The sequence below is a fragment of the Gadus chalcogrammus genome, chromosome 9 (assembly GCF_026213295.1).
Source record: "Gadus chalcogrammus isolate NIFS_2021 chromosome 9, NIFS_Gcha_1.0, whole genome shotgun sequence".
NCBI classification, from domain to species: domain Eukaryota; kingdom Metazoa; phylum Chordata; class Actinopteri; order Gadiformes; family Gadidae; genus Gadus; species Gadus chalcogrammus.
In genome coordinates, this window is record NC_079420.1 from 22,613,672 (window position 1) to 22,634,690 (window position 21,019).

At 49.4% G+C, this 21,019-nt stretch overlaps 1 protein-coding gene across 1 annotated transcript in view; it reads right to left on the reverse strand.

Annotated features, from left to right (window-relative positions):
• Window positions 1–1,568: 1,568 nt before the first annotated feature.
• The window catches only part of syt7a (synaptotagmin VIIa), a 68,360-nt gene continuing 48,909 nt past the window's right edge, over window positions 1,569–21,019 (reverse strand). The window contains exons 5-11 of the mRNA XM_056599011.1: window positions 7,624–7,632; window positions 6,665–6,767; window positions 4,991–5,258; window positions 4,370–4,539; window positions 3,556–3,670; window positions 2,252–2,451; window positions 1,569–1,709 (exon numbers count right to left, since the gene is read on the reverse strand). Coding sequence (XP_056454986.1) covers window positions 1,605–1,709; window positions 2,252–2,451; window positions 3,556–3,670; window positions 4,370–4,539; window positions 4,991–5,258; window positions 6,665–6,767; window positions 7,624–7,632 — 970 coding nt within the window. The 3' untranslated portion in view covers window positions 1,569–1,604. The remainder of the gene's footprint in view (window positions 1,710–2,251; window positions 2,452–3,555; window positions 3,671–4,369; window positions 4,540–4,990; window positions 5,259–6,664; window positions 6,768–7,623; window positions 7,633–21,019) is intronic.

Here is a 21,019-nt window from a genome sequence, read left to right on the forward strand (position 1 = left end):
ACACACACACACACACCCCTGTAAATGCAAACGCACGCACACGTCACACGTTCCGCACATGTGAATGAATGGCTTATTTAAGGTCTCTACAGTGCAGAACAGCATGAAGTGTATATATATAACCACGTACATAGACACCCAGACGTAAGCACAGAGTAACTTCCATACTGTACACACACACAGCAGAGCTTAGGAAACATGCTCTTTGCTTCAGTTTGGAGATTTTCGTTGGAAGAACCTTTTCTCCTCTTCAGTTGGTTGCTTTCAGAAAAATGACATCATTGTATTTTGGGGGTGTTTGATATACATAATATCTTCTTTTTGTCTTTCTCCACGTCAGGGCCTTTTGTCTGGGGAAGAAGAGGAGTGGTCCTTTAGCCGAAGTTCATTGTGTTCCCGTCTCCCTGGTTCAGTCAGTCCAGGTACTTACTGAGCTTTTCGTTTTTTGTATCTTCGAATTTGTCAGAGCTACAACCCAGCACCCCCAGCACCCAGAGCACACAGACAACAAGGGCTCCGGTCGGGAGGACGAGAGAAACTAGTTGGGGGAGAGGAGGACAGGAGAAAAGAGAAGGAAGGTAGAGAGAAGAAGATACTGTGTGTGTGTGTGTGTGTGTGTGTGTGTGTGTGTGTGTGTGTGTGTGTGTGTGTGTGTGTGTGTGTGTGTGTGTGTGTGTGTGTGTGTGTGTGCGTGTGCATATGTGTGTGTGTGTGTGTGTGTATGTATGTTTGTGTGCGTGTGTTTGTGTGTGAGAGAGAGACAACAAACTTAAGAATTCATTTTGAATCCAGCTGCTCTCTGGCAAAGTCAACATCAACCGTTCTTTTGATTGCTTTTTAAATTCAGATAGTCCACTGGTTTGTGGTGGAAATATCCGATGCACATTAACACGAGGGGCAGGTTGGAAATCAGATAAAACTGACACATCGAAAAGACAGAAACTAGACTTTTCTGGGCGGCACACATGTTTTGTGTGTCTGCTCATAACATAGATCTTTGCAGTTAAAGTCGTCTGAAGGTCTGTATTTGTTAAATAAAGAGCAGAATGCAGACTGGGAACAGTCATACATTGGCTTTGATCAATAAGTTATTTATTTAATCTTAAGTGTGGTGTATTTCTTATAGTAACCGTCAACTTATCTACCGTGTAAATAAGTTGATCGGTATAAGAAAGAGAGATGGGCTGGCGTTTGAGGTCACGACCTTTAGGGGTCACCGGGAGGGGAGGGGGGGACAACCCAACCTCCGGGTCAGGAGACGTGTAGCCGGAGCGGACAGATGGTCAGAAACAGGGGGACCATTGGCATGGGGGGTCCCGGGGGTAGACGGCGGCGCCGGGCAGAGTGGGACGGAGGAGCAGGAGGAGGAGGGAGGAGGGAGGAACCCGACGGGGGGGGAGGGGGAGGAGCCGTGGATCAGCGGTAAAGGTTTGAAGAGAGCAGATGGCTAATTGTACCCGTGTTCCGCAGCCCGGCAGCAAGTCAGTCTTGTGCATAAGGACAGGATCAAATTTAAGAGGAGCGGGGGGGGGGGGGGGGCGGGGGGGAGAGGGGAAGGACTGAGGTCTCAGGGGGAGGGGGTAGTGGAATCTGGGCGGGGCCGATCAGGCCTTGAGGGCGTGCCATTGGGCGACGTTGGTGCGCGGTCGGCCCATCATATCCTTCCAGTGCTTGACCTCGGCGGGCCCGCTCTTCCAAGACAGGTAGATCTGAACGCACGGGGACACAGAGGGACAGAGGAGCGGACACCAGTCAAAGCGGTCACAAGCTGACTTCTGAATCTTAATCCACCACGCAGTTACCAGCTGGCTCATTGGTCAACACCTCATTCATCCTCTATTTCTAAATGTGTCGTTTGACTTAACTGGAAATTGTTTGCTTGTAATGCTACTTATATGTAGCCTTGCCTGTGAAGGAGGGTTATGTTTATATTTATATGTAGGGCATTTAGACGCTTTTATCCAAAGAGACTTACAACCGTTCGTTCCCACATTTACACACCGACGGCGGAGTCAACCACGCAGGGCGACAGCCAGCTCGTCGGGAGCAGGCACGGTGAGGTGCCTCGCTCAGTGACTCGGACCCGGAGATCGAACTAGCTCTGAACTGGGCCTGGGAAGGCCCAGTTCATCAATCATTCATTCATTCATTCATTCATTCATTCATCATAGTGCCTAGGAAGCCCTTTGAGACGCTCACTCTGATATACTAATCATCAAATCAAATACAGTGAAAGGACAGTCGGGCTCACCTTGCCAATCACGTCATTCCGACTGAGCCGGTCCTTGTCCATGACGGTGATGATGATGGTGGTCTCCCGCAGCACGTGGGCGGGCACGTCGAAGGGGAAGGACTCGTTGAAGACGGGGTTGAGGCAGCACTTCATGGTCACCGTCTTCTTCTTCTCCACGCGCTTGTCCTTGTGCATGAGCCACAGCTTCACGTAGGGGTCTGGAGCACACACACACACACACACACACACACACACACACACACACACACACAGAGGCACACGTACACACACACATGCACAGACACACACACCCATAGATGCAAGAACACACTCTCACACAAACACATACACAAATGGACAGACACAAGAAACCACTCACACACACACATGCAGGCACACACATACACACGCACACATACGCACCACGCAGACGCAGGTATGCACACACACACACACACACATACAAACACACACACATGCATTGACACAGACATTCGCACACACAAATGCTTGTACAAACAGACACACAAACACAGGCAGGCACACAAACACACACACACACACACACACACACACACACACACACACACACACACACACACACACACACACACACACACACACACACACACACAGTGAGTAGGGGGAATATATTATGCGTCTAACTGAAGCACACGTTTGTGCGTGTTGACTTCATATGAGGGGTTCGTTTTGTAATTATCCTGGCGGGGAGTGGTTCAAAAAAAGAGAGGCAAGTGCGGAAGTGAAGCCAGTACCTAGTTAGAACTCAAGGTCAACCCATCCCCCGAGCCAAGGCACATACAGATGAGGTATTTATGGAAACAGGGCAAAGGCTTTTCTAAGATAAATTCTGGCACAGAATTACCATAACTCTTTGCTGCTGTTGTACTTAAAGTCCCTGCTCTTGCTGCTTCCCTGGGAATTAGTGGTGTTACAGTCGTACAGCACAGCTTCCCTCTTATGAAGGGACCCAAAAACCATGCGAGCCATGCAGTGCCTGAAGACAGGGGCTGTCAGTGTGCACGGAGCTAAGCTTACACACGCACGTAGCGAGCTGACTCCCATTAGACATAAAGAGGACACGTAGGTAGAGGAGGAGCTGTAAACGGCGGGGAGGAGAGAAGGTCATCTGGCCGGCCTGGTGCGGGCATTGGAGCCCAGCAGAAACAACACAGAGAGCCCGGTTAAGAGAGCGCGTTGAACACAGAGCCGGAGCAGATAGACTGAGGAGAATCTGGGGCGTGCTGCCGGAGGGTTTCGGATGACAATGCAGACGGAGCAAACCAAATTGTGATGTGTACCTGAGGTGCCTCCGATATCCATGGCTTTTAGATTGCGTGCTTTGATGATGTTCACAGTGATGGTGTTAGCAGTGGGATTATAGCACAGAGACACCAGCAGGTCACCTCGCCTTCCCTGGGGAAAGAGAGAGATACAAACACTTTTTACACACGTTTTAAAGGGTTTTCTTTATTCCACAAATGACATACATTTCCATTGGAATTTAATGTATGCAGTCATACATACAAACACATACACACACACACACACACACACACACACACACATACACACACACACACACACACACACACACACACACACACACACACACACACACACACACACACACACGCACACACACATAGACACATCCCCCCCCCACACACCCACACACACAAACACACACAGCCAGACACACACACATCCACACAACCACACACACACACACACACACACACACACACACACACACACACACACACACACACACACACACACACACACACACACACACACAATCACACACATACACACAGACACACACACGCGTGCACGCACAGGCGGATGACTGGTTTTGTATTGCATGCTAGTGACAGATCCCAGAGCCGCTGTCCTTTCAGCACCAGGGCGACGGCAGATGGTGCATTGACTACGCTCTCCCTACACTACCCTGCACTGACACCAGAGTTCACTATCTGGGGCTGGAATGTTAAAACGAGACACCTGCAGGGGAGCGGCAACAACAGCAGCAACAACAACATAATCAGCCATCAGTGACGGATCGTGGCGGACCCCTCCCCCCCCTGACCGCCTATCATCCCCCAAACTCACCGCTCCATCCATGCAGGGCTTCAGCTCCTTCCAGAAGGTCTTGATCTGGCCCAGCTCCACCTTGTTGAGGGGGATGGACACCTCCCCAATGGGGTCGTTCCTGCTGAAGCGGTCGTAGTCCAGCACTTGTAGGTACAGGGTGCGTTCCCGGACCTTCTCGTACGGGAACCCTGGGGGGGGGGACAAAAGGAGACGGGCTGTGACAGAGTGCATCGAGAGGCCAGCTATTGATGGGCAAGGGACAATGAGCTGAGGGGCTGAACGACAAGGATGGGCACCTTGTATCATGAGTGCACTGAGGGGGGAACAAAGCCTGGGTTGTTTAAGTTCCTGAATGGCTTCTGGCTTCACAATGGCTGTTGTGAAGACAGTACCTGCTCTTCTGCTTCTATTGCATGTTTTTTGAGTAAGGAAGTGTGTGTTTGTGTGTTTCTGTGTACGTCAGTGCACACGTGTGTCTGTGGGTGCGTGCATGTATACACGTGTGGGGGTATGTGTCTGTGTGTTTCTTTAGCTGCATGTATATGTGTACGTGTGTGTGTGTGTGTTTCTGTTTGTGCGTATGTGTGCTCCAACAGTAAGGGGGCTTTACCCCCACCAGAACTCCCATCACTCACTGACCCTCGAACAGGAATGTCTCGTTCCAGTGGGGGTTGAGGTTCTTCCTCTTGACCTTGGTCTCCAGCTTGTGCTTCTTGTCGGGCAGGAGGTAGAGCTTGACGAAGGGGTCCGACGTGCCCGAGAAGTCCTTGGCGGGGAGGTCCTGGCCCTTCAGGATCTTGACGGTCAGGGTGGAGTCCTGGAAGCTGTAGCCAATGCTGAACTGGATGCGGCCCAGCTTCTCGCTGACGGGCCCCTCGCCGTCGTCCTCCTCGGACCCCGGGGACAGCTGAAACGAGCCGGGGGCCGGACACCACGTGTTGACTGAAGGACTGTGATCTAATTTCCCACAAACTCTCTCACACACACACCTTCTCAAAGCGACACTGGTATCGGGACGACACAAAACACATGTTCTCGCAGCGAGATGCCGGCACAGAGCGCTCATTTTATGAGGCTGCAAAACAAAAGGAGATTGGCCTGACATTAAGCAGACGGCGAGGGTTTAATTTCACGACTGATGTTCTTAAGAGGCAGCAGGAACCCTGATTGAAGATAGGGCAGCTCTAGACCTCCCATTATCTCCCTCTCTCCCAGACACTCTCCCTTGCTTTAAAAGGTCCTAAAAAGCTCTTATCTGATGAAACCCAATAGACAGAGACAGAGACAGTCCCCCTCTCTCTCCCCCAGAGTGGGGGAGAGAGAGGATGATAAAAAGAGAGAGGGTAAGAGAGAGAGAGAGAGAGAGAGAGAGAGAGAGAGAGAGAGAGAGAGAGAGAGAGAGAGAGAGAGAGAGAGAGAGAGAGAGAGAGAGAGAGAGAGAGAGAGAGAGAGAGAGAGAGAGAGAGAGAGAGAGAGAGACTATGGTTGACATCCTTGACTTGCCGCTGTATTCACCCTGTTTTGATTTGGCTCTCCCTCTTGCTCATCCACCACCCCCATCCCTTCCTCCCTAAACCTCTTTCTCTACACCCTTTATCCTCTGCTGTTCATCTCACTCCCTCTCTACTAGACTGCCAGATGGGGAGGGGAATAAAGAGTGTTAGAGAGAGAAAGAAACCCAAAAAGTATAAGCTCATTTAGAGTGGGATCCGCTCAGACAACACTGCACTAATGACACTTCAAAAGGGACGCTTTGCATATCGCCCATCTCATTTAGAGTCCTAAAGACTCCTTGAGTCACCGATGAGTCACCTTTGTGCTTGAAAGTTTTGCTCCTTCTAATCCTGTAAAGTAGATCTTTGTTGTGATATGTTCCCCCTCCGCACGGCAAAGTGTTATTTGTTATTTTCGCGGCCAACGTGAACCCGCCTTCTAATACCCAAACTAAATCACAACAGCGTGAGTCACCGGTGACGCAACGCCTGACTTGATTGCTTCTTTGAAATGCCGCCTCTGTCATTCTCAGGAACTGGCTTTCCTTAAGCACCTGTTGGGTTTCCCATTAGCACGGCCGTGGCATGGCTCAGCAGTCTGAGCGTGGTAATGGAGGGTTACTGACACAGGGGCCCCGGCGTCTGGGGCCCACGCTTTGATTACTGGGGCAGGTGTGGGTCGTGGGGTACGAGGGTAGGGCTGCTCCGAGGGGGAGGAGGGGTGATGGAGGTGAAGGGGTGCTGTGCTGGGTGAGAGGGGGGTGGAGGGTAGGTGGAGGTTAAGGGGAGTGGGGCGGGATCTGAGCGGGCTGGGTCTTACCATCACCATGTCTCCAGTAAGAGAGTTGGCCAGGTCTGTGACAGAGGAACGCCCGTCAGCATCAGGGGGGTGGCCCTTGGGGCTGTTCACTGGCTTGTTGCCTCTGTGGAGGGAGAGGAAACAGACAGCAGTTGGTGCCGGGACAGGGCGGTGGTGAGAGCGATGCTGACCAGCTACCATCCAAAGAGGGAGAGGGAGATGGAGGCAGATAGAGATAGGGTGAGTGGAAAGAAATCCCAAGAATACAAAAGAAAAGGGGAATCTGCATCTTATTTTGTACCATTTTCCCACAAGTGACACATTAAGTTCAGGGCTGCATCTGGTTGGGGGTTCTGTTGGAGGTTGAGCTGCCTCTACGTGTAAGTTGAAGATGGGGCCGCTGCCAAATTCTTCACCCGAATGAAAAGTGGGCACCCGAATTAAGGGTTTTTCATGTGTCTAGCCACTCTGAGCGATGATTCGATTCGGGGATGTCTCTACAGAGGTCTACTTTTGGTAAGCATCCAAAAGAGACACGTTTCACCCAAAGAGACGAAACATTTGACACCATTTGATATTCTTTATAACATACATAATGTCTCCCCCTATGCACTCTGAACATTTATACAGGACACACATGTATAACGACACATATATACGTGTGACAGCACGTTGTTCTGGGCTGACAGGTACAGAACACATATAGGACAGGGACAGATGTTGGGGGTCGCGGCTCATTTCACAGAATCTGCAGTTTGATGGATGTGTGAGAGCGTTGACTATTACAGCCAGGCGCACTAATTAAAGAGATGAAATTAAACAGACATGTTTGAGGGTTCAGGGGCCTTGCAGCAGCATCTGCTGCTTGGAGGAACATTAAAGCATTGCTGGGTGTTGTCTCGAAGATTGTTAAAGAAAACACCACTTCCTGTTAGACATCCGGAGAGAAAAGCCTCTACATTCAATGTCATTAAAAACACAAAGGCAATCTCTCAAAGCAGTGAAAAAACAACAACAACCACAATAGCAACAATAGAGAATAGATAATACACAAATAAGAATACGGAAAGAAATGAAAAATGAAGTTAAGAGTCAGAAAGCGGTGAAAGAAGGATTGACAAAGTGTGGACCAATGCGATGTGAGACACCGGACACACCACTGAAGAGAGAGCACTGAGTAGCACACGGGTCAAGGCACGAGAAGAGGCGATGAGAACACTGTTAGGCATCAGAACCAAGAGTTAGAGAGATACACAGGACAGGAGATAACACAGCGAAACACACGCCATTTACAGACTGAGGATGGACAGAGGAACGCGGACATGAGAAGGAAGAGGACGGACAAAAACAGGCAAGAGTTAGAAAGCATATTCTGTTCAGAAGAGAGAGAGCATTAATACAGCAATGGGCAGCAGAGAAAAGACCCAAAGCAAAAACAGAAAGGCCGTCACAAATACCAGTATGTTAGAGAGAGAGAGAATTAACAAAGAAAGAGCTGCAAGAAAAAGATAGGGGAAGAAAGACACAATATAGACTTAGTTTGGTTCAGTCTTAGGTATCAAAGAATAAAATTAAATGACAAACATAAAAGAAGAGCACACAGAATGTATCAAACAGGAGACGGAAGGGCAAACGTATGCTGAGGAGAGGAAACAGAGCGGAGAACATAAAGTAAGTACAGACACTGTCATTGATCAACACCAGAGAGAAGAGAGAAGAAACCATTCATCTTTAATGAACAGAACTGAAAACACACAAAAAAATAGTTTCAGATATAATACCAAAACAGAATAATATAGAATATAAATATAATATAAATTACAAAAATAATTGGATGTGCACATTTAGAGTGTTGCGAAATACTTATTTTTACGTCCCTTCAAATTACATGACTCATAATCGACCCACTTTGTTTTACTGTAATTATCTAGCAACACTGTAAAAGTGTGGTTTAGGGACAGGCAGGCCAAAGCACATATCTGGCATTGGCAACATGTGCATATATGAAATATGCAAGTTGTCACTCAAAGAGTGAAGGCAATGCTTAGTCAGAATAGGAGGAGGAGCCCGGAGAAACTCTGTCTGTCTGGCCAGCATTCTGTGTTGGTCTCCCAACGGGGAGGAAATGGGCCTTCTGTGGATTGGACCGTACGTTTCTCTGGCACCCAGGATTTTAAATTTGACGAGGACTGATTGTTGAACGTAACAATGAGTTTATTTTTGTCCAGTATTTGTGGCAGAAGACACAGACAGAACCGCGAGGGGGATATACTGACACACAGACAGACAGAGGAGGCAAGCAAACAAAACAAGGGAACACAGACAATCACTCTGGGCGTTTCAATCGGCAGATAAACCACAGCAAGAGGGGGGGAAGGAGGGAGGGCAACCACCTCTAGGGGGGAGGGGGAGGGAGACTACTCCTCTGTTAGTTGTGGCAGTCATCAAGGGAGGTCACTGCACTGGCTGGATGCGTGCTCACTTCACCCAGAGACTGAACTGCAGGGGACGAGTTCAAAAGAAGAGCAGAAAAGGCTGACTCAAATAAAACAAAATAAAAGAGAAATCAGAAACAAGGAGGGCGGGGTCCTAGGGGGTTTGGTTTCTTGTTCTCATCACCAAAGGGTGGCCCTGATCTAAGGGGGAGAGGTGGTAGTCTAGGGAGGTGACCTCCTCCTCCTCCTCCTGCTGCTGCGCCCCCCTGTGTTCTGAGGAGGGGGAGTCTTCACACATCATTCGTCCATCATGCGCCATTCAGCTGTGGGGGGCATTCTCAGGTGAGGGCTGGTGCATTCAGGGTGTCCTTCTCCCCCCGGCTCTACAGCACCAGCCCAGATGCTCTGTACCTGGAGGCAGAGGAGGAGGTCTGAGTCCTGCTGCTCTGTTATTTTGGTGTAACTAGGCCGTGCAGCCATACGCCTTTTAGGGTGTAGCTACTCTAGTTTTGGGTTGTTTGCTTCGAACGTCCTCAGCCTCACTTGTAAGTCCTACATAAAAGCTTCTTATAAATTTCTGGATGTAAATGTTAAGAAATATAGATTTGTTATATTAAGCAAATAATTAACGATCAATCAATACTCAATATTCAAAGTAGTCTAACCCGTTCAAACTTCAAACTTTTCTTGTTTATTTATTTATTATGCGTTTCTTTGAATTCCCTTTGTAAGCGCACGTGTTTGTGTGTGTGTGTGTGTGTGTGTGTGTGTGTGTGTGTGTGTGTGTGTGTGTGTGTGTGTGTGTGTGTGTGTGTGTGTGTGTGTGTGTGTGTGTGTGTGTGTGTGTGTGTGTGTGTGTGTTGGTGCGTTAGTTTTGGGCACACGGCCTGCAGTTGTCCCCTGCAGCCAGTAGAAGGCAGGCTGGGCTACATTTTAGGGTATTCTTAAAAAAACTTTAAGCAGGAAAAGTGGGGTGTTGGCATAGCAACGGCTCCAGAAACACAGACCATACATATAGGGTAGCGATGGTGGTGAGGCGGGGGGGCCCTGGCAGGAAGGGGGTTGGTCCCGTTGGGGGGAAGAGGGGGGGGGGGTCCGCTGGTTGTAGGGGGGAGAGGCAGGGGGGGGAGCAGGGAGGGGAGGGCAGCAAACAGGCAGAATAACCCCACAGAACACATTGAGAAGATAAGGTAGGATATATGACAGGTACGGGTGAGAGCCTCACACACACACACACACATGGACGGACGTACGGAGGCAGACGGGGGGTGGAGCTTCACCGTCCTGTGATACTATCCGTTTGGTTTGTTACCTGACCGGGGAGCCAGCAGCTCGCAGGAGGAGGAGGTGGGGGGGGGGGGGGGGGGGGGGGGGAGGGGAGAGGGGGGGAGGGGGTGAGACTCCACTCCGAGGCTGGAGAGAGACGCGAGAGACAGAGAAAGCCCATCTCCAGAATCACCTTGTTCGCACACACACACACCCATCATGCCCACCCCTCCACAACAAAAATCATACCGCACACAAACACACACACGCACACACATGCACGCACAAACATGCACACACACACAAGCACGCACACACCCTGCAGCCGAATCCCTGTCGTATGTGAGCGCGGTCTCTCGGCGGCGCGGCCTGAGATGAGATGTGTGCGTCCTTGTCATCGGGGCACGGTGATGCAGAGAGCAGCGGCAAGCCGGGGAAGCCAAGCTCTCCTTACGTAACGCGGGCAGCGCCCGGCGCAGCGGCAGCGGCGCAGCGGCAGCGGCGCATGCGGCGGCCGCACCACGCGGGCAGAGCCGCTGGTCACACTGCAGCACTGAGCCCTGATGATGTGACAGCACATAGGGGCCGGCACACGCTCTGCTCTCTGTCTCGCTCCGGCTGCGGCGGCCCCGGGAAACAAGCCCGCCCAAAATAGCCTCACCGACGAGGATCAATAGTTTTTTTTTCCCGGGTTTGCAGCGTGCACGCGTTGGGCGGGAGCCAGGCTCCGGAGTCGTGCTGTATTTGTTTAACTCGGTGTTGAGGTGGAACAGGCACGGGGCGCCGAAGTGCGTCCTCCGCCAGCTGCAGTAGGACGCCGTGTTGATGCAGCGATACAAATCGTTCAATTGACAAATAAACAACGAGTGTTTTCCTCTGAGTCCGCGTGGACGGGTATGACTCCCTCCTGTTCTTCATCAGAATGCACAGCACCCACCTCCAGCGCCCTGCTGCTGCGCAGCTCCTGTCCCTGGAACGTTTAACCGGGTGGACAGGGCTCCTGGGGAGACCACTCAGTAAGGGAGTGGAGTGAAAGGAGGTGGTGCTTCTGATCAACCCTCTCTCTTCCCTCAGCCTCCCCTCGGAGGGAACGGCTGGAACACTTTGATCAGCGCTCTGGTGGAATCCCGCCAAAACAAAATCCTCCCTTCTAAAAATAAGTAAATCAATGTTTTAAAAGTCCATTAAACTCAAATCGGGCAGACATTATGAATAGCCGTTCAATCCGGTTTGCCTCTGAGGCCGCTGCCGGCAGATTGGCACACCTGTTCCTCCTGTATTCCGTGGAGCTCAGGTTAACACTGCTAATAGCCAGGCCTACGCCATCACCGTCCATCTACGGAGCGGGGGCAGCGGGGGGGGGATGTGCACTTGCATCGGCGACCTGCTAACTAGAGTGTCTTCTGCAGCGCAACAACAACAACAACATTGCATGGATGAGCACCAGGGGATAAACACCGCCTATATACCACTCTCCTGCCAGGAGAATGGACGTGCCCTCTGACCCTATCTGCTATGCAGCGTACTCATGGATGAGTGTTTGAGTGTTCGTATGTGTATGTGTGTCTGTGTGTGTGTGTGTGTGTGTGTGGATATCTGAGCATATGTGTGTATGCGTAAACAAATGTGAGCGTATGAATGTGTATGCATGCTTATGTTTGTTTGCGTATGTTTGTACGTGCTGTTTGGTATGTATGTGTGTGTTTATGTGATATTGTGAGCAGGCATGTGTGCGTGCGGGCATGTGTATGTGTGTGCGTGTGTATTTATGTGTGTGTGTGTGTGTGTGTGTTTATGTGTGGGTGCGGGCATGTGTATGGGTTTGTGTGTGTGTGATTATGTGGGTGTGTGTCTGTGTGTGTGTGTGCGGGAATATGTATGTGTGTGTGTGTGTGTTTAAATATGTGTGTGTTTATGTGTGTATTCGGGCATATGCATGTGTGTTTGTTTATGTGTGTGTGTGTGTGTGTGCCACTTTATCTGCCTGTTTCGTTCCCCTTCATTCTCCTAGCATGTGGACGTGAGTAAGCGTGGCTGCTGCAGGGAGCATTTGGCCCGGGGGGGGGGGGGGGGGGGGGGGGGGGAATCTTATGCCGAGACCCCCAGGGGCAGAAGTCATGGGAGAGGCTAGTGCAGAAAGGAGGAGCCCTATAGGAGGCCAACAGAGCAAACACAATCACCTCCCACGTTTACAGGCCTGTGTGTATGGCATCGAGCCACATCAATGACGGCAAGATCCCCACGTCATCTTCCATGACATTTCGCACGTACTGTACATGTGTGTTTGCATCGACATGGACGAGAGCAGGGAGGGAGAAATGTCATGGAGAATTACGTGGGGTTATTGCAGACCATCGAGCCATTAAAGCCATAATTTTAGATGACATTTCTCTCTCCTTGTTGTTGTTCATGTGGATGCAAACAGGCGTACATGTCCGTGCACGTTGTTAGGCTACGCCAGCCCGGCGTGAACACCCTGCATTATATAATTCTGCATGAACCCACCGTCGTCTGATTAAGACGTTATTGGCAGAGACACACCACCTATTAAATGAGAGTGTTATCATTAGTGCTGGCTTCAAACAAACCATCTGCAGTGTGATTTCTTCCTCTCCGCCTTCCTTTCCTTCTTTCATTGTCAGAACTTGCCAATATATTTTGGTTGTGATATCATTGAGGCAGGGGGCATCTCCATCTGAGGATAAAATAATACCAAAACAAGCCCGCGTTCACTGGCTCGTAGGATTACGCAATGTGCATGGATGAATAATTGAAAGACCGCGGGGCAAATGGCCTCCGCGTTAGCGCGCCGCAGGGAATCATCCCCCGTTCTCCATCCACATCCCATCTCCCTTCATCCATGGACAGTTGCCTTCCTAGTATAGGCACAGTCAAGAACCTATGCATCCACCATTCCACGAGTTCAAAGAGAAACCCACGCCGGCTCCAGTCGTCCAGCAGCCAATTAAGCTCTCTGAGCTCCCAACCTATGGGAGGCCCCCAGAAGCCAACGTCCCCATTAAGGAGAAGAGGCCTGCAGTCAAAACAAGGGAACACAATGTTACCACTGCTGCCTTCTCCCACCACAGCCAGCGCTGCAGGCGCTGACGCTGCTTTAAAGCGACCGCCCCCACCCCCGCCCCCGCCCCGCCCAGTGTGACTGTGAGGAACAGAGCTATTAGAGTCCCCCTGTGAGCTCTCTGAGGGAGAACCGTAGCGGGGCCCATCGAGCAATGCCCACGCTCGCGAGGTCAGCAGAGGAGTGTAACGACTGTGCCGAGCGGGGCCACCTTCTCGGGGGGTCCATTCGGCATAATTGTCGGTTTGTTTGGATTGCCTTCAATTATGAGCCATAATGAAGCAATACGCACTGCTAAAGCTGAAGGGCTGCCGGGAGGCAATCTCATCCAGGGTTTGCCTTCCTCTTGATGTTTTCTAGCTCTGGCGCAGAAGCCTCTCTCTCTCTCTCTCTCTCTCTCTCTCTCTCTCTCTCTCTCTCTCTCTCTCTCTCTCTCTCTCTCTCTCTCTCTCTCTCTCTCTCTCTCTCTCTCTCTCTCTCCCTTGCTCTCTCTCTCTCTCTCTCTCTCTCTCTCTCTCTCTCTCTCTCTCTCTCTCTCTCTCTCTCTCTCTCTCTCTCTCTCTCTCTCCCTTGCTCTCTCTCTCTCTCTCTCTCTCTCTCTCTCTCTCTCTCTCTCTCTCTCTCTCTCTCTCTCTCTCTCTCTCTCTCATAATCATATTTACATAATAACAATAAATACATTTTTGTATCCAAAAAGTTGATATCAGAGAAATGTTAACTTTTATGTGCAAATGCATCAGAATCTGAGGTTTCCAAATCAAGGCAATCAGCGTTGAAAGCATGCCGTATTGTTAGTGGTAGGATGGAGGAGAGGCTGTGGGAGGGCACATGGAGGACGCATGATGGAGGATGCAGGTTGTGAAGACAGGGCTGAGGAGAGGGAGGCTGCTGCTGCTGCTGCTGGTGGTGGATTAGTAGCAGCAGCTTTGTCTCCAGATGGAGACAAGCCTGAGAGCCCTGTTCAGAAGATGCAACGCAGCGTACCAGTGATTGATTAAATCATGGCCAGACATCTGAATAGTCAGCAGCGACACCGGGGAGAGATGCTATTCACCCGGCTCACGGCACACACACACCTTGCATCTCTAATCCAAGGGCCATCCGTTGGATCCACTGTTTATGTAACGCTGCTAAATATAGCCACGCCATTAGAGTGTGGCTAAATCATTTACCATATATTTGGAATTGTAATTTGTCATTAAATAAACACAACAATGAGCTCTTCAAGTGGAATTATTAACAGCTCAGAGGAGGAATACACTGCTCAGCAGAGGAAGCGAAACCATCAAAGCCCTCATTATGGCTTCACTTTATCCCCCTTTCCTCCCGCCGAAAACTGACTTCCTCTCTTTTACACATCTCAGGCTGACAGTCATTCAATCCTGGATTAGTGACATTAAACCAAGGCCCGGGTAATCCACAGCCACCACTTTAAAAAGGCTTCTGTCCTCTACCAATGTGGGTTGATTTGACATGAAAGAATTCACCTCCCAGGTTAACACAGAACACTTTCTGTACTCTGGAGACTAATTGCATAACGGCATTGGGAAGAAACATATTGTTTTTCTCACTTATCCCAATTTTACAATTAGAGTAATTGTTAAACGAAGACTCGTTAGAATGAACTGCAACTCTGCGTGGAATTGAAGGGATTTAGAAAAGCCTGAATCAGTTCTGTGTGAAAAAAATCCTAAAAGAAACACATCAAAATGGGTTTTGCAGGAGTGGCTGACCAACAGCTCAACTCTGCAAGTCTCATTTAAATGAGCGAGGCCAGTGGTTCTGGGGGGATGTCTGGCCCTGAGTGGAAGCCACGGTCTAAGCCGGTTCTCCACGGTGCATCATTAAAAGTCCCCGGACGGCCACAGGAAGAGGGCCTGTTTGCATGACGTCAACCGTGCCACGGACGCCTCAGTGCACGCTGATGTTCTGGGGAAACAGGGAGCAGTTTTAAACCGGACAAAAGATATAAAGGAGGCATCAAATTGATAAAACACCTTACAGTAATTGGTGGGACGAGCGAATCAGAATTTGTTCGACTCAGTACCGCGATTTCATTTCAAGGATGGGAGTCCTATTACACATCTCCAAAGTGTCTCTGATTGGTCACAGTGTCCCAGTAAGTCTGAAATGCTGTGATTGGAGCGCAGAGGGAAATCAAGTGTGTCACGTTTAGCCTTGAATCGGACCGAACACACAAATGGACTCTGTGCTGAACGATACGACATCCTCAAACGAGCATCCGAAGGGAACGGAAAAAAAACAGAACATAAACCTGGGCTCTGGGATACATGTTCAAGGTTTGTGTCTATTGACGTGTTTGAAAAATATATCTAAAGACCACCAATTATACACACCACATTCTGGGCAGAAACTCGTCTTCATCGATGTTCTCTAGTAACCAAAAACAAGCCCGATAGGGGATCCATCCTTGGAAATATTGGAGGAAAAATAATCAGGTCCTCTTTGGTGTGTGCGTGTGTTTCACTTAGACGTGTGTGTGTGTGTGTGTGTGTGTGTGTGTGTGTGTGTGTATGTGTATGTGTATGTGTATGTGTATGTGTATGTGTGTGTGTGTGTGTGTGTGTGTGTGTGTGTGTGTGTGTGTGTGTGTGTGTGTGTGTGTGTGTGTGTGTGTGTGTGTGTTTGTGTGTTCATGTGCCTGCGCGAGCGTGTGAGGCGGGTAGCTGGCAAAGGGAAGGATGTATTTTTAGCTGCATGTTTGTGTAAGTGACTAACATGTTGTGGGATAACGAGGAGGGCTTTCTGGGCCCGCCAGAGCCGCCTGGACGCCAGGCGGGGAGGATGAGAGGAGGCTAATGAGCAGGGGAAGGGGAGAGCAAGGAACAGGGGAGGAGGGGAGGGCAGGCATGGAAAAAACTACAAATACCAGAGGGAGGAGGTCCGTGGAACGCAAACACAGAGATGAGGTAACGGTTGGAGGGAGCCTGATGGCAGAATGTGACAGGAATAGGGCTTGAACATCACAATGATTCATGGGCTTTCTGTGAGAGTTTTAGTACTTTGCATTGCTAAATCAACGTAAATATACCATAACAAAGGCAAATATATTCTGGGTTTTGCCAGCTTCTGCATGAGAAACACTTTGGCAGTTTCAAACAAAACTATGTCTCACCACGACACATCATTTCAAGAGCAGTTAGCAAACATTGTCCAAAACAACATTACTTCTAACATAAGGAACTTACTGTACATTCATTTGTCTATGCTCCCAAAATGGCGGCGGTCGTTGCAACGTGACCTTGTGATGAACAAGCCCTACAGCATGGCAGGGACACGAGGACGATGGCACTACGCAAGGCAATACTCTTTCATTTGATTGTCCAGTATTTTTCATCGGCCAACAAAGCTTGAGCACTGGTAGTAATCTCATTGCAGTGATTTACGAGGTTGTCGCTGCCGTACAGCTGGCATCTGAACTGCTTCCTTCCTTCTACAGGAGTGTCGTATCAGAGGTGAATGTTCTGCACCAGATTGTCTACACGTTTGCTGATTGTTCTCCTGCTTTCCCTCATCCTGTGGACCAATGATTCCCAGAGAAATGACTCACTGAAGGGCGCTAGAAAGCAGTTCCGTAAAACTGGTATTGAGAAAAAACACTGATACGTATCCTGTTATTTTCTGTCAAATTTCACTGATAAGTTCAAAGGCTGTCATCTCTCCCTCCTCACATGCAGATATTCTCCAGTTACACACTCACACTCACACACACACACAAGCCCACACACGCACGGCCACACACACACGCCAGGCACTCATCGCTTCGCTTGGTACCTCTTGTCCGGAGGAGTGGGCTCCTGATTGGTTGGAGCTGCCTGCGCGGTTTCCTGCAGGTCAGGGATATTGGCAAAGTCGTCCTGCTCAGCCAACCCGATGGCCAGCGAGAGCACCACCATCTTCCCCTCACTGGCTTCCCCAAAACACCAGAGACACAGGTAAGACACAGGACAAGAGACAACAGCCAAGGAGAAGGAGGAGAGGGAGATGGAGAGGGAGAGGGAGGGGGAGAGGAAGAAGAAGAAGAAGAAGAAGAAGAAGAAGAAGAAGAAGAAGAAGAAGAAGAAGAAGAAGAAGAAGAAGAAGAAGAAAAAGAAGACGAAGAAGAAGAAGAAGAAGAAGAAGAAGAAGAAGAAGAAGAAGAAGAAGAAGAAGAAGAAGAAGAAGAAGAAGAAGAAGAAGAAGAAGAAGAAGGAGAAGAAGAAGACGGATAAGAAAAAGGGAAGAAGAAGGAAAAACGTAACAGATGATGCAAGGGGGAGAGGAATCAGGAAAGACGGTTGAGGAGGAAGAGGAGTGGGAGGGGGGGCACCAGGGTGAGTAAGAAGATGTGGTGCAGGGAAGGAAGGAGAGGTCATATGTAGACACATTATACATTGGCAGCAAGGGCAAAAGCATGGCTACCACACCAGTAAACAACAGACCCTCTGATTCAGGGAAGGATATGAAGATGATGTGGGCCTGAAAGCCCTTCCTTATATAACCGCCATGGTGTCATTGGAATGAAGCAAAGATGGAGCAGATATGCTTTCCCAACATGTCATGAGGACATCAATTGCAGCGTGCTAAACGGCTCTGAGTTAATGGCTGATATTCAACAGCCGGCGCTGCCACAGACACACATGTCAATGAATTATGCAGAAACAAAGAGCGTCAACACACGCTCAATGACAACCACAAACACTCCCTCCCTCTGGCACACAAACAAAGCACAGGAGTGGGCCTGTTTCACCATCATACAGCAACAAAACAAACTCACACACATGCACCAATTTACAACCACACACACTTGAAACATACACACAAAAAGACACAGAGACAAACAAACACACGTTTACGTTTTACATTTACATTTACATTTCAAAACACACACAAGCAAACACGCACACACCACAGAAGAAAATGTACGCATTGTGACACACACACACGCACACACACACACACACACACACACACACACACACACACACACACACACACACACACACACACACACACACACACACACACACACACACACACACACACACACACACACACACACACACACACACACACACACCCAAATACAGTTCTTTATCCAGTTATTTAATCTTTCCCTCTAGACTTACCTCTTGTTTCTCCAGAGTGAAAATTTAATTAAGCCTCATTAGCAAAATCTGGACTAACTGCTTCTATTTGAGTCAAGGTGTTCCTGCTGCTCTCCCAGTGTCACTGGTTTCTGGGCCAGCACTCTCCCTCCCTCATCACATTTATCCTCTGTTATCTGGGTGTAGTATTGTGTGCATATATATGTATACTTAGCAATAATATTATATCTATAGACATTTATATTTTCTGTATATATATATATATATATATATATATATATATATGTTTCTCTCCTGTTCTCTTCATCCCCATCATCTGCTTTCAAGTCATCCCTCTCTCCCTCCCTCCCTCCCTCTCTCCCTCCCTCCCCCGCCCTCTCCTCTCTCCCCTCCCTCTCTCCCTCCCCTCCCTCCCCCCTCCGCTCCGTCTCGTCCTCTCTCCCTCTCCTCCCTTCCCCCCTCCCTCCCCTCTCTCCCCTCCCTCTCTCCCTTTTATTATGCCTTTCACCATATCTCACACTATACAAAAACTGCTTAAGGATATGGATCGCCCATCTACTTTACATTTAATATACTGCCTGGCGCATCATAACCACCCCCCCCTCCCCACCCCCGCCACCATCTCACACCCTTCGATAATGTCCAAGTTATACCACTTAAAGGTTAATGGCGTGTTACGGAATAACTAACTGTAAATTAGATTCATTGCTGGTTTCCTCCTCCTCCCAGTGACACTCCACTATGGGTGTTAACACTCCGCCTTATTGGCAAAACGCTTCCAGCGGTGAGCGAAGACTCCGGCAGGAAGATGGATACGGGGGGGCACCTTAACGACGCCCACCCTAAGAGGCTTGACTCCCGGCCAAGACGGCTCGGAGACCAGGAGAGATTCATTTGGTCAGATGGTTTCAGGGCAGGGGAGCGGTGTCTCTGACATCAGCCGGACAGGGAGGAGTGAATCACCTGCCAGGGAAAGACGGCCAGGACTGAAATGAACTGGCCGGAACAATAGGTCATGTCTCCTCCCATGTCACCCTGTCATAAATCATCCCGCGGGTGTTTCTGCTAAAAAGGAGAGGAAGCGCAACAGCAAGGAAGAAGCTCTATAACCTTTAGAGTAATGCCAAAGACACAGTGTCGTGTGTGCTTTATGTGGCTAATGTGTGTTTTGACTTTGCCTTGCGATCATCAAGTCTGCCTGAGATGGAGCAGAACTCAGTAGAAAGGGATTTGGTTTGAAGGGACACGCATGTAATCTGCCCTTCAACATCCCTCATCGTTCAGTGCCCCCTCTGCCTCACACACACACACACACACACACAGACGTACACCAGCAGGCACACACACACACACAAACACACACACCAAACACACACACACACACACAGACACACAAACACATAGACTTACACACGCACACTGACACATATAGTGTGACATGTGTCCGCACATATGCATCATTGCTCCCGCCTCTTTTGGGCCTGAAGCAACAATCTATTGCAGAAGCAATGGGGCTGCGGACAGAAGATCAATGCTTCAGGGTTAACTCACATCTACACACGCTGCCTTAACCCTCGTTCTTTTGGTGTACCGTCACGTGGACCACACTCTGACACGTGGACCTAGAGACATGTGGACCTAGGGACCACACTCTGACACATGGACCTAGGGACCTGTAGACCGGGGGACCTGTAAAACTAGGGACCTGTAGACCTAGGGACCAGACTCTGACACATGGACCTAGGGACCTGTAGACTGGGGGACCTGTAGAACTAGGGACCTGTAGACCTAGGGACCAGACTCTGACACATGGACCTAGGGACCTGTAGACTGGGGGACCTGTAGAACTAGGGACCTGAAGACCTAGGGACCACACTCTGACCTCTAAATACAGGAGGATATACAGCAGGACTTGTTCTGACTCCATCTCCTGAATATCAGTAGGACTAACTGTAGCCTTCTGAAGGAGGCGGGCTGAGAGCCACCTTAGCAGATGTCAACGCTAAGCAGAGCATCAACATCCGACAATTACCACCGAGAGATGCTTTCAAATGGGCGACAATATGCTGCAACTTTGTATTTTCCCAGCAGTATATTACCTCCAAATTAGGGGCAACGGATTTAACGTTAATTAATTTCACAGAGGAAAGTTATATGCGTAGAAATCGTGGAAGTGTCTTAGCTCTCGATGCACACCTCCATATCAGATTCCATTTTTAATCAATATTTAAATGGATAATCAAAGATATCCAGTAAATAAACATGGTCAGCGGGAATGAAATGCTCGTAATCTCCCTGGCATTAGAGCTGGATTGAGGAGAATAACTCTGATGCGATGGTGAGCCATCCTCTTCCCACTCAGGGCTCTGGGCTGACAATCTTCTGCTCCCGTCAGCCTCATTTACATCTTTAATTACTTTATTTTTAAATATGCTTCAAACATAACTTTTGACACCCTCCATCCGCCAAGATGCTCTGCATAATTATG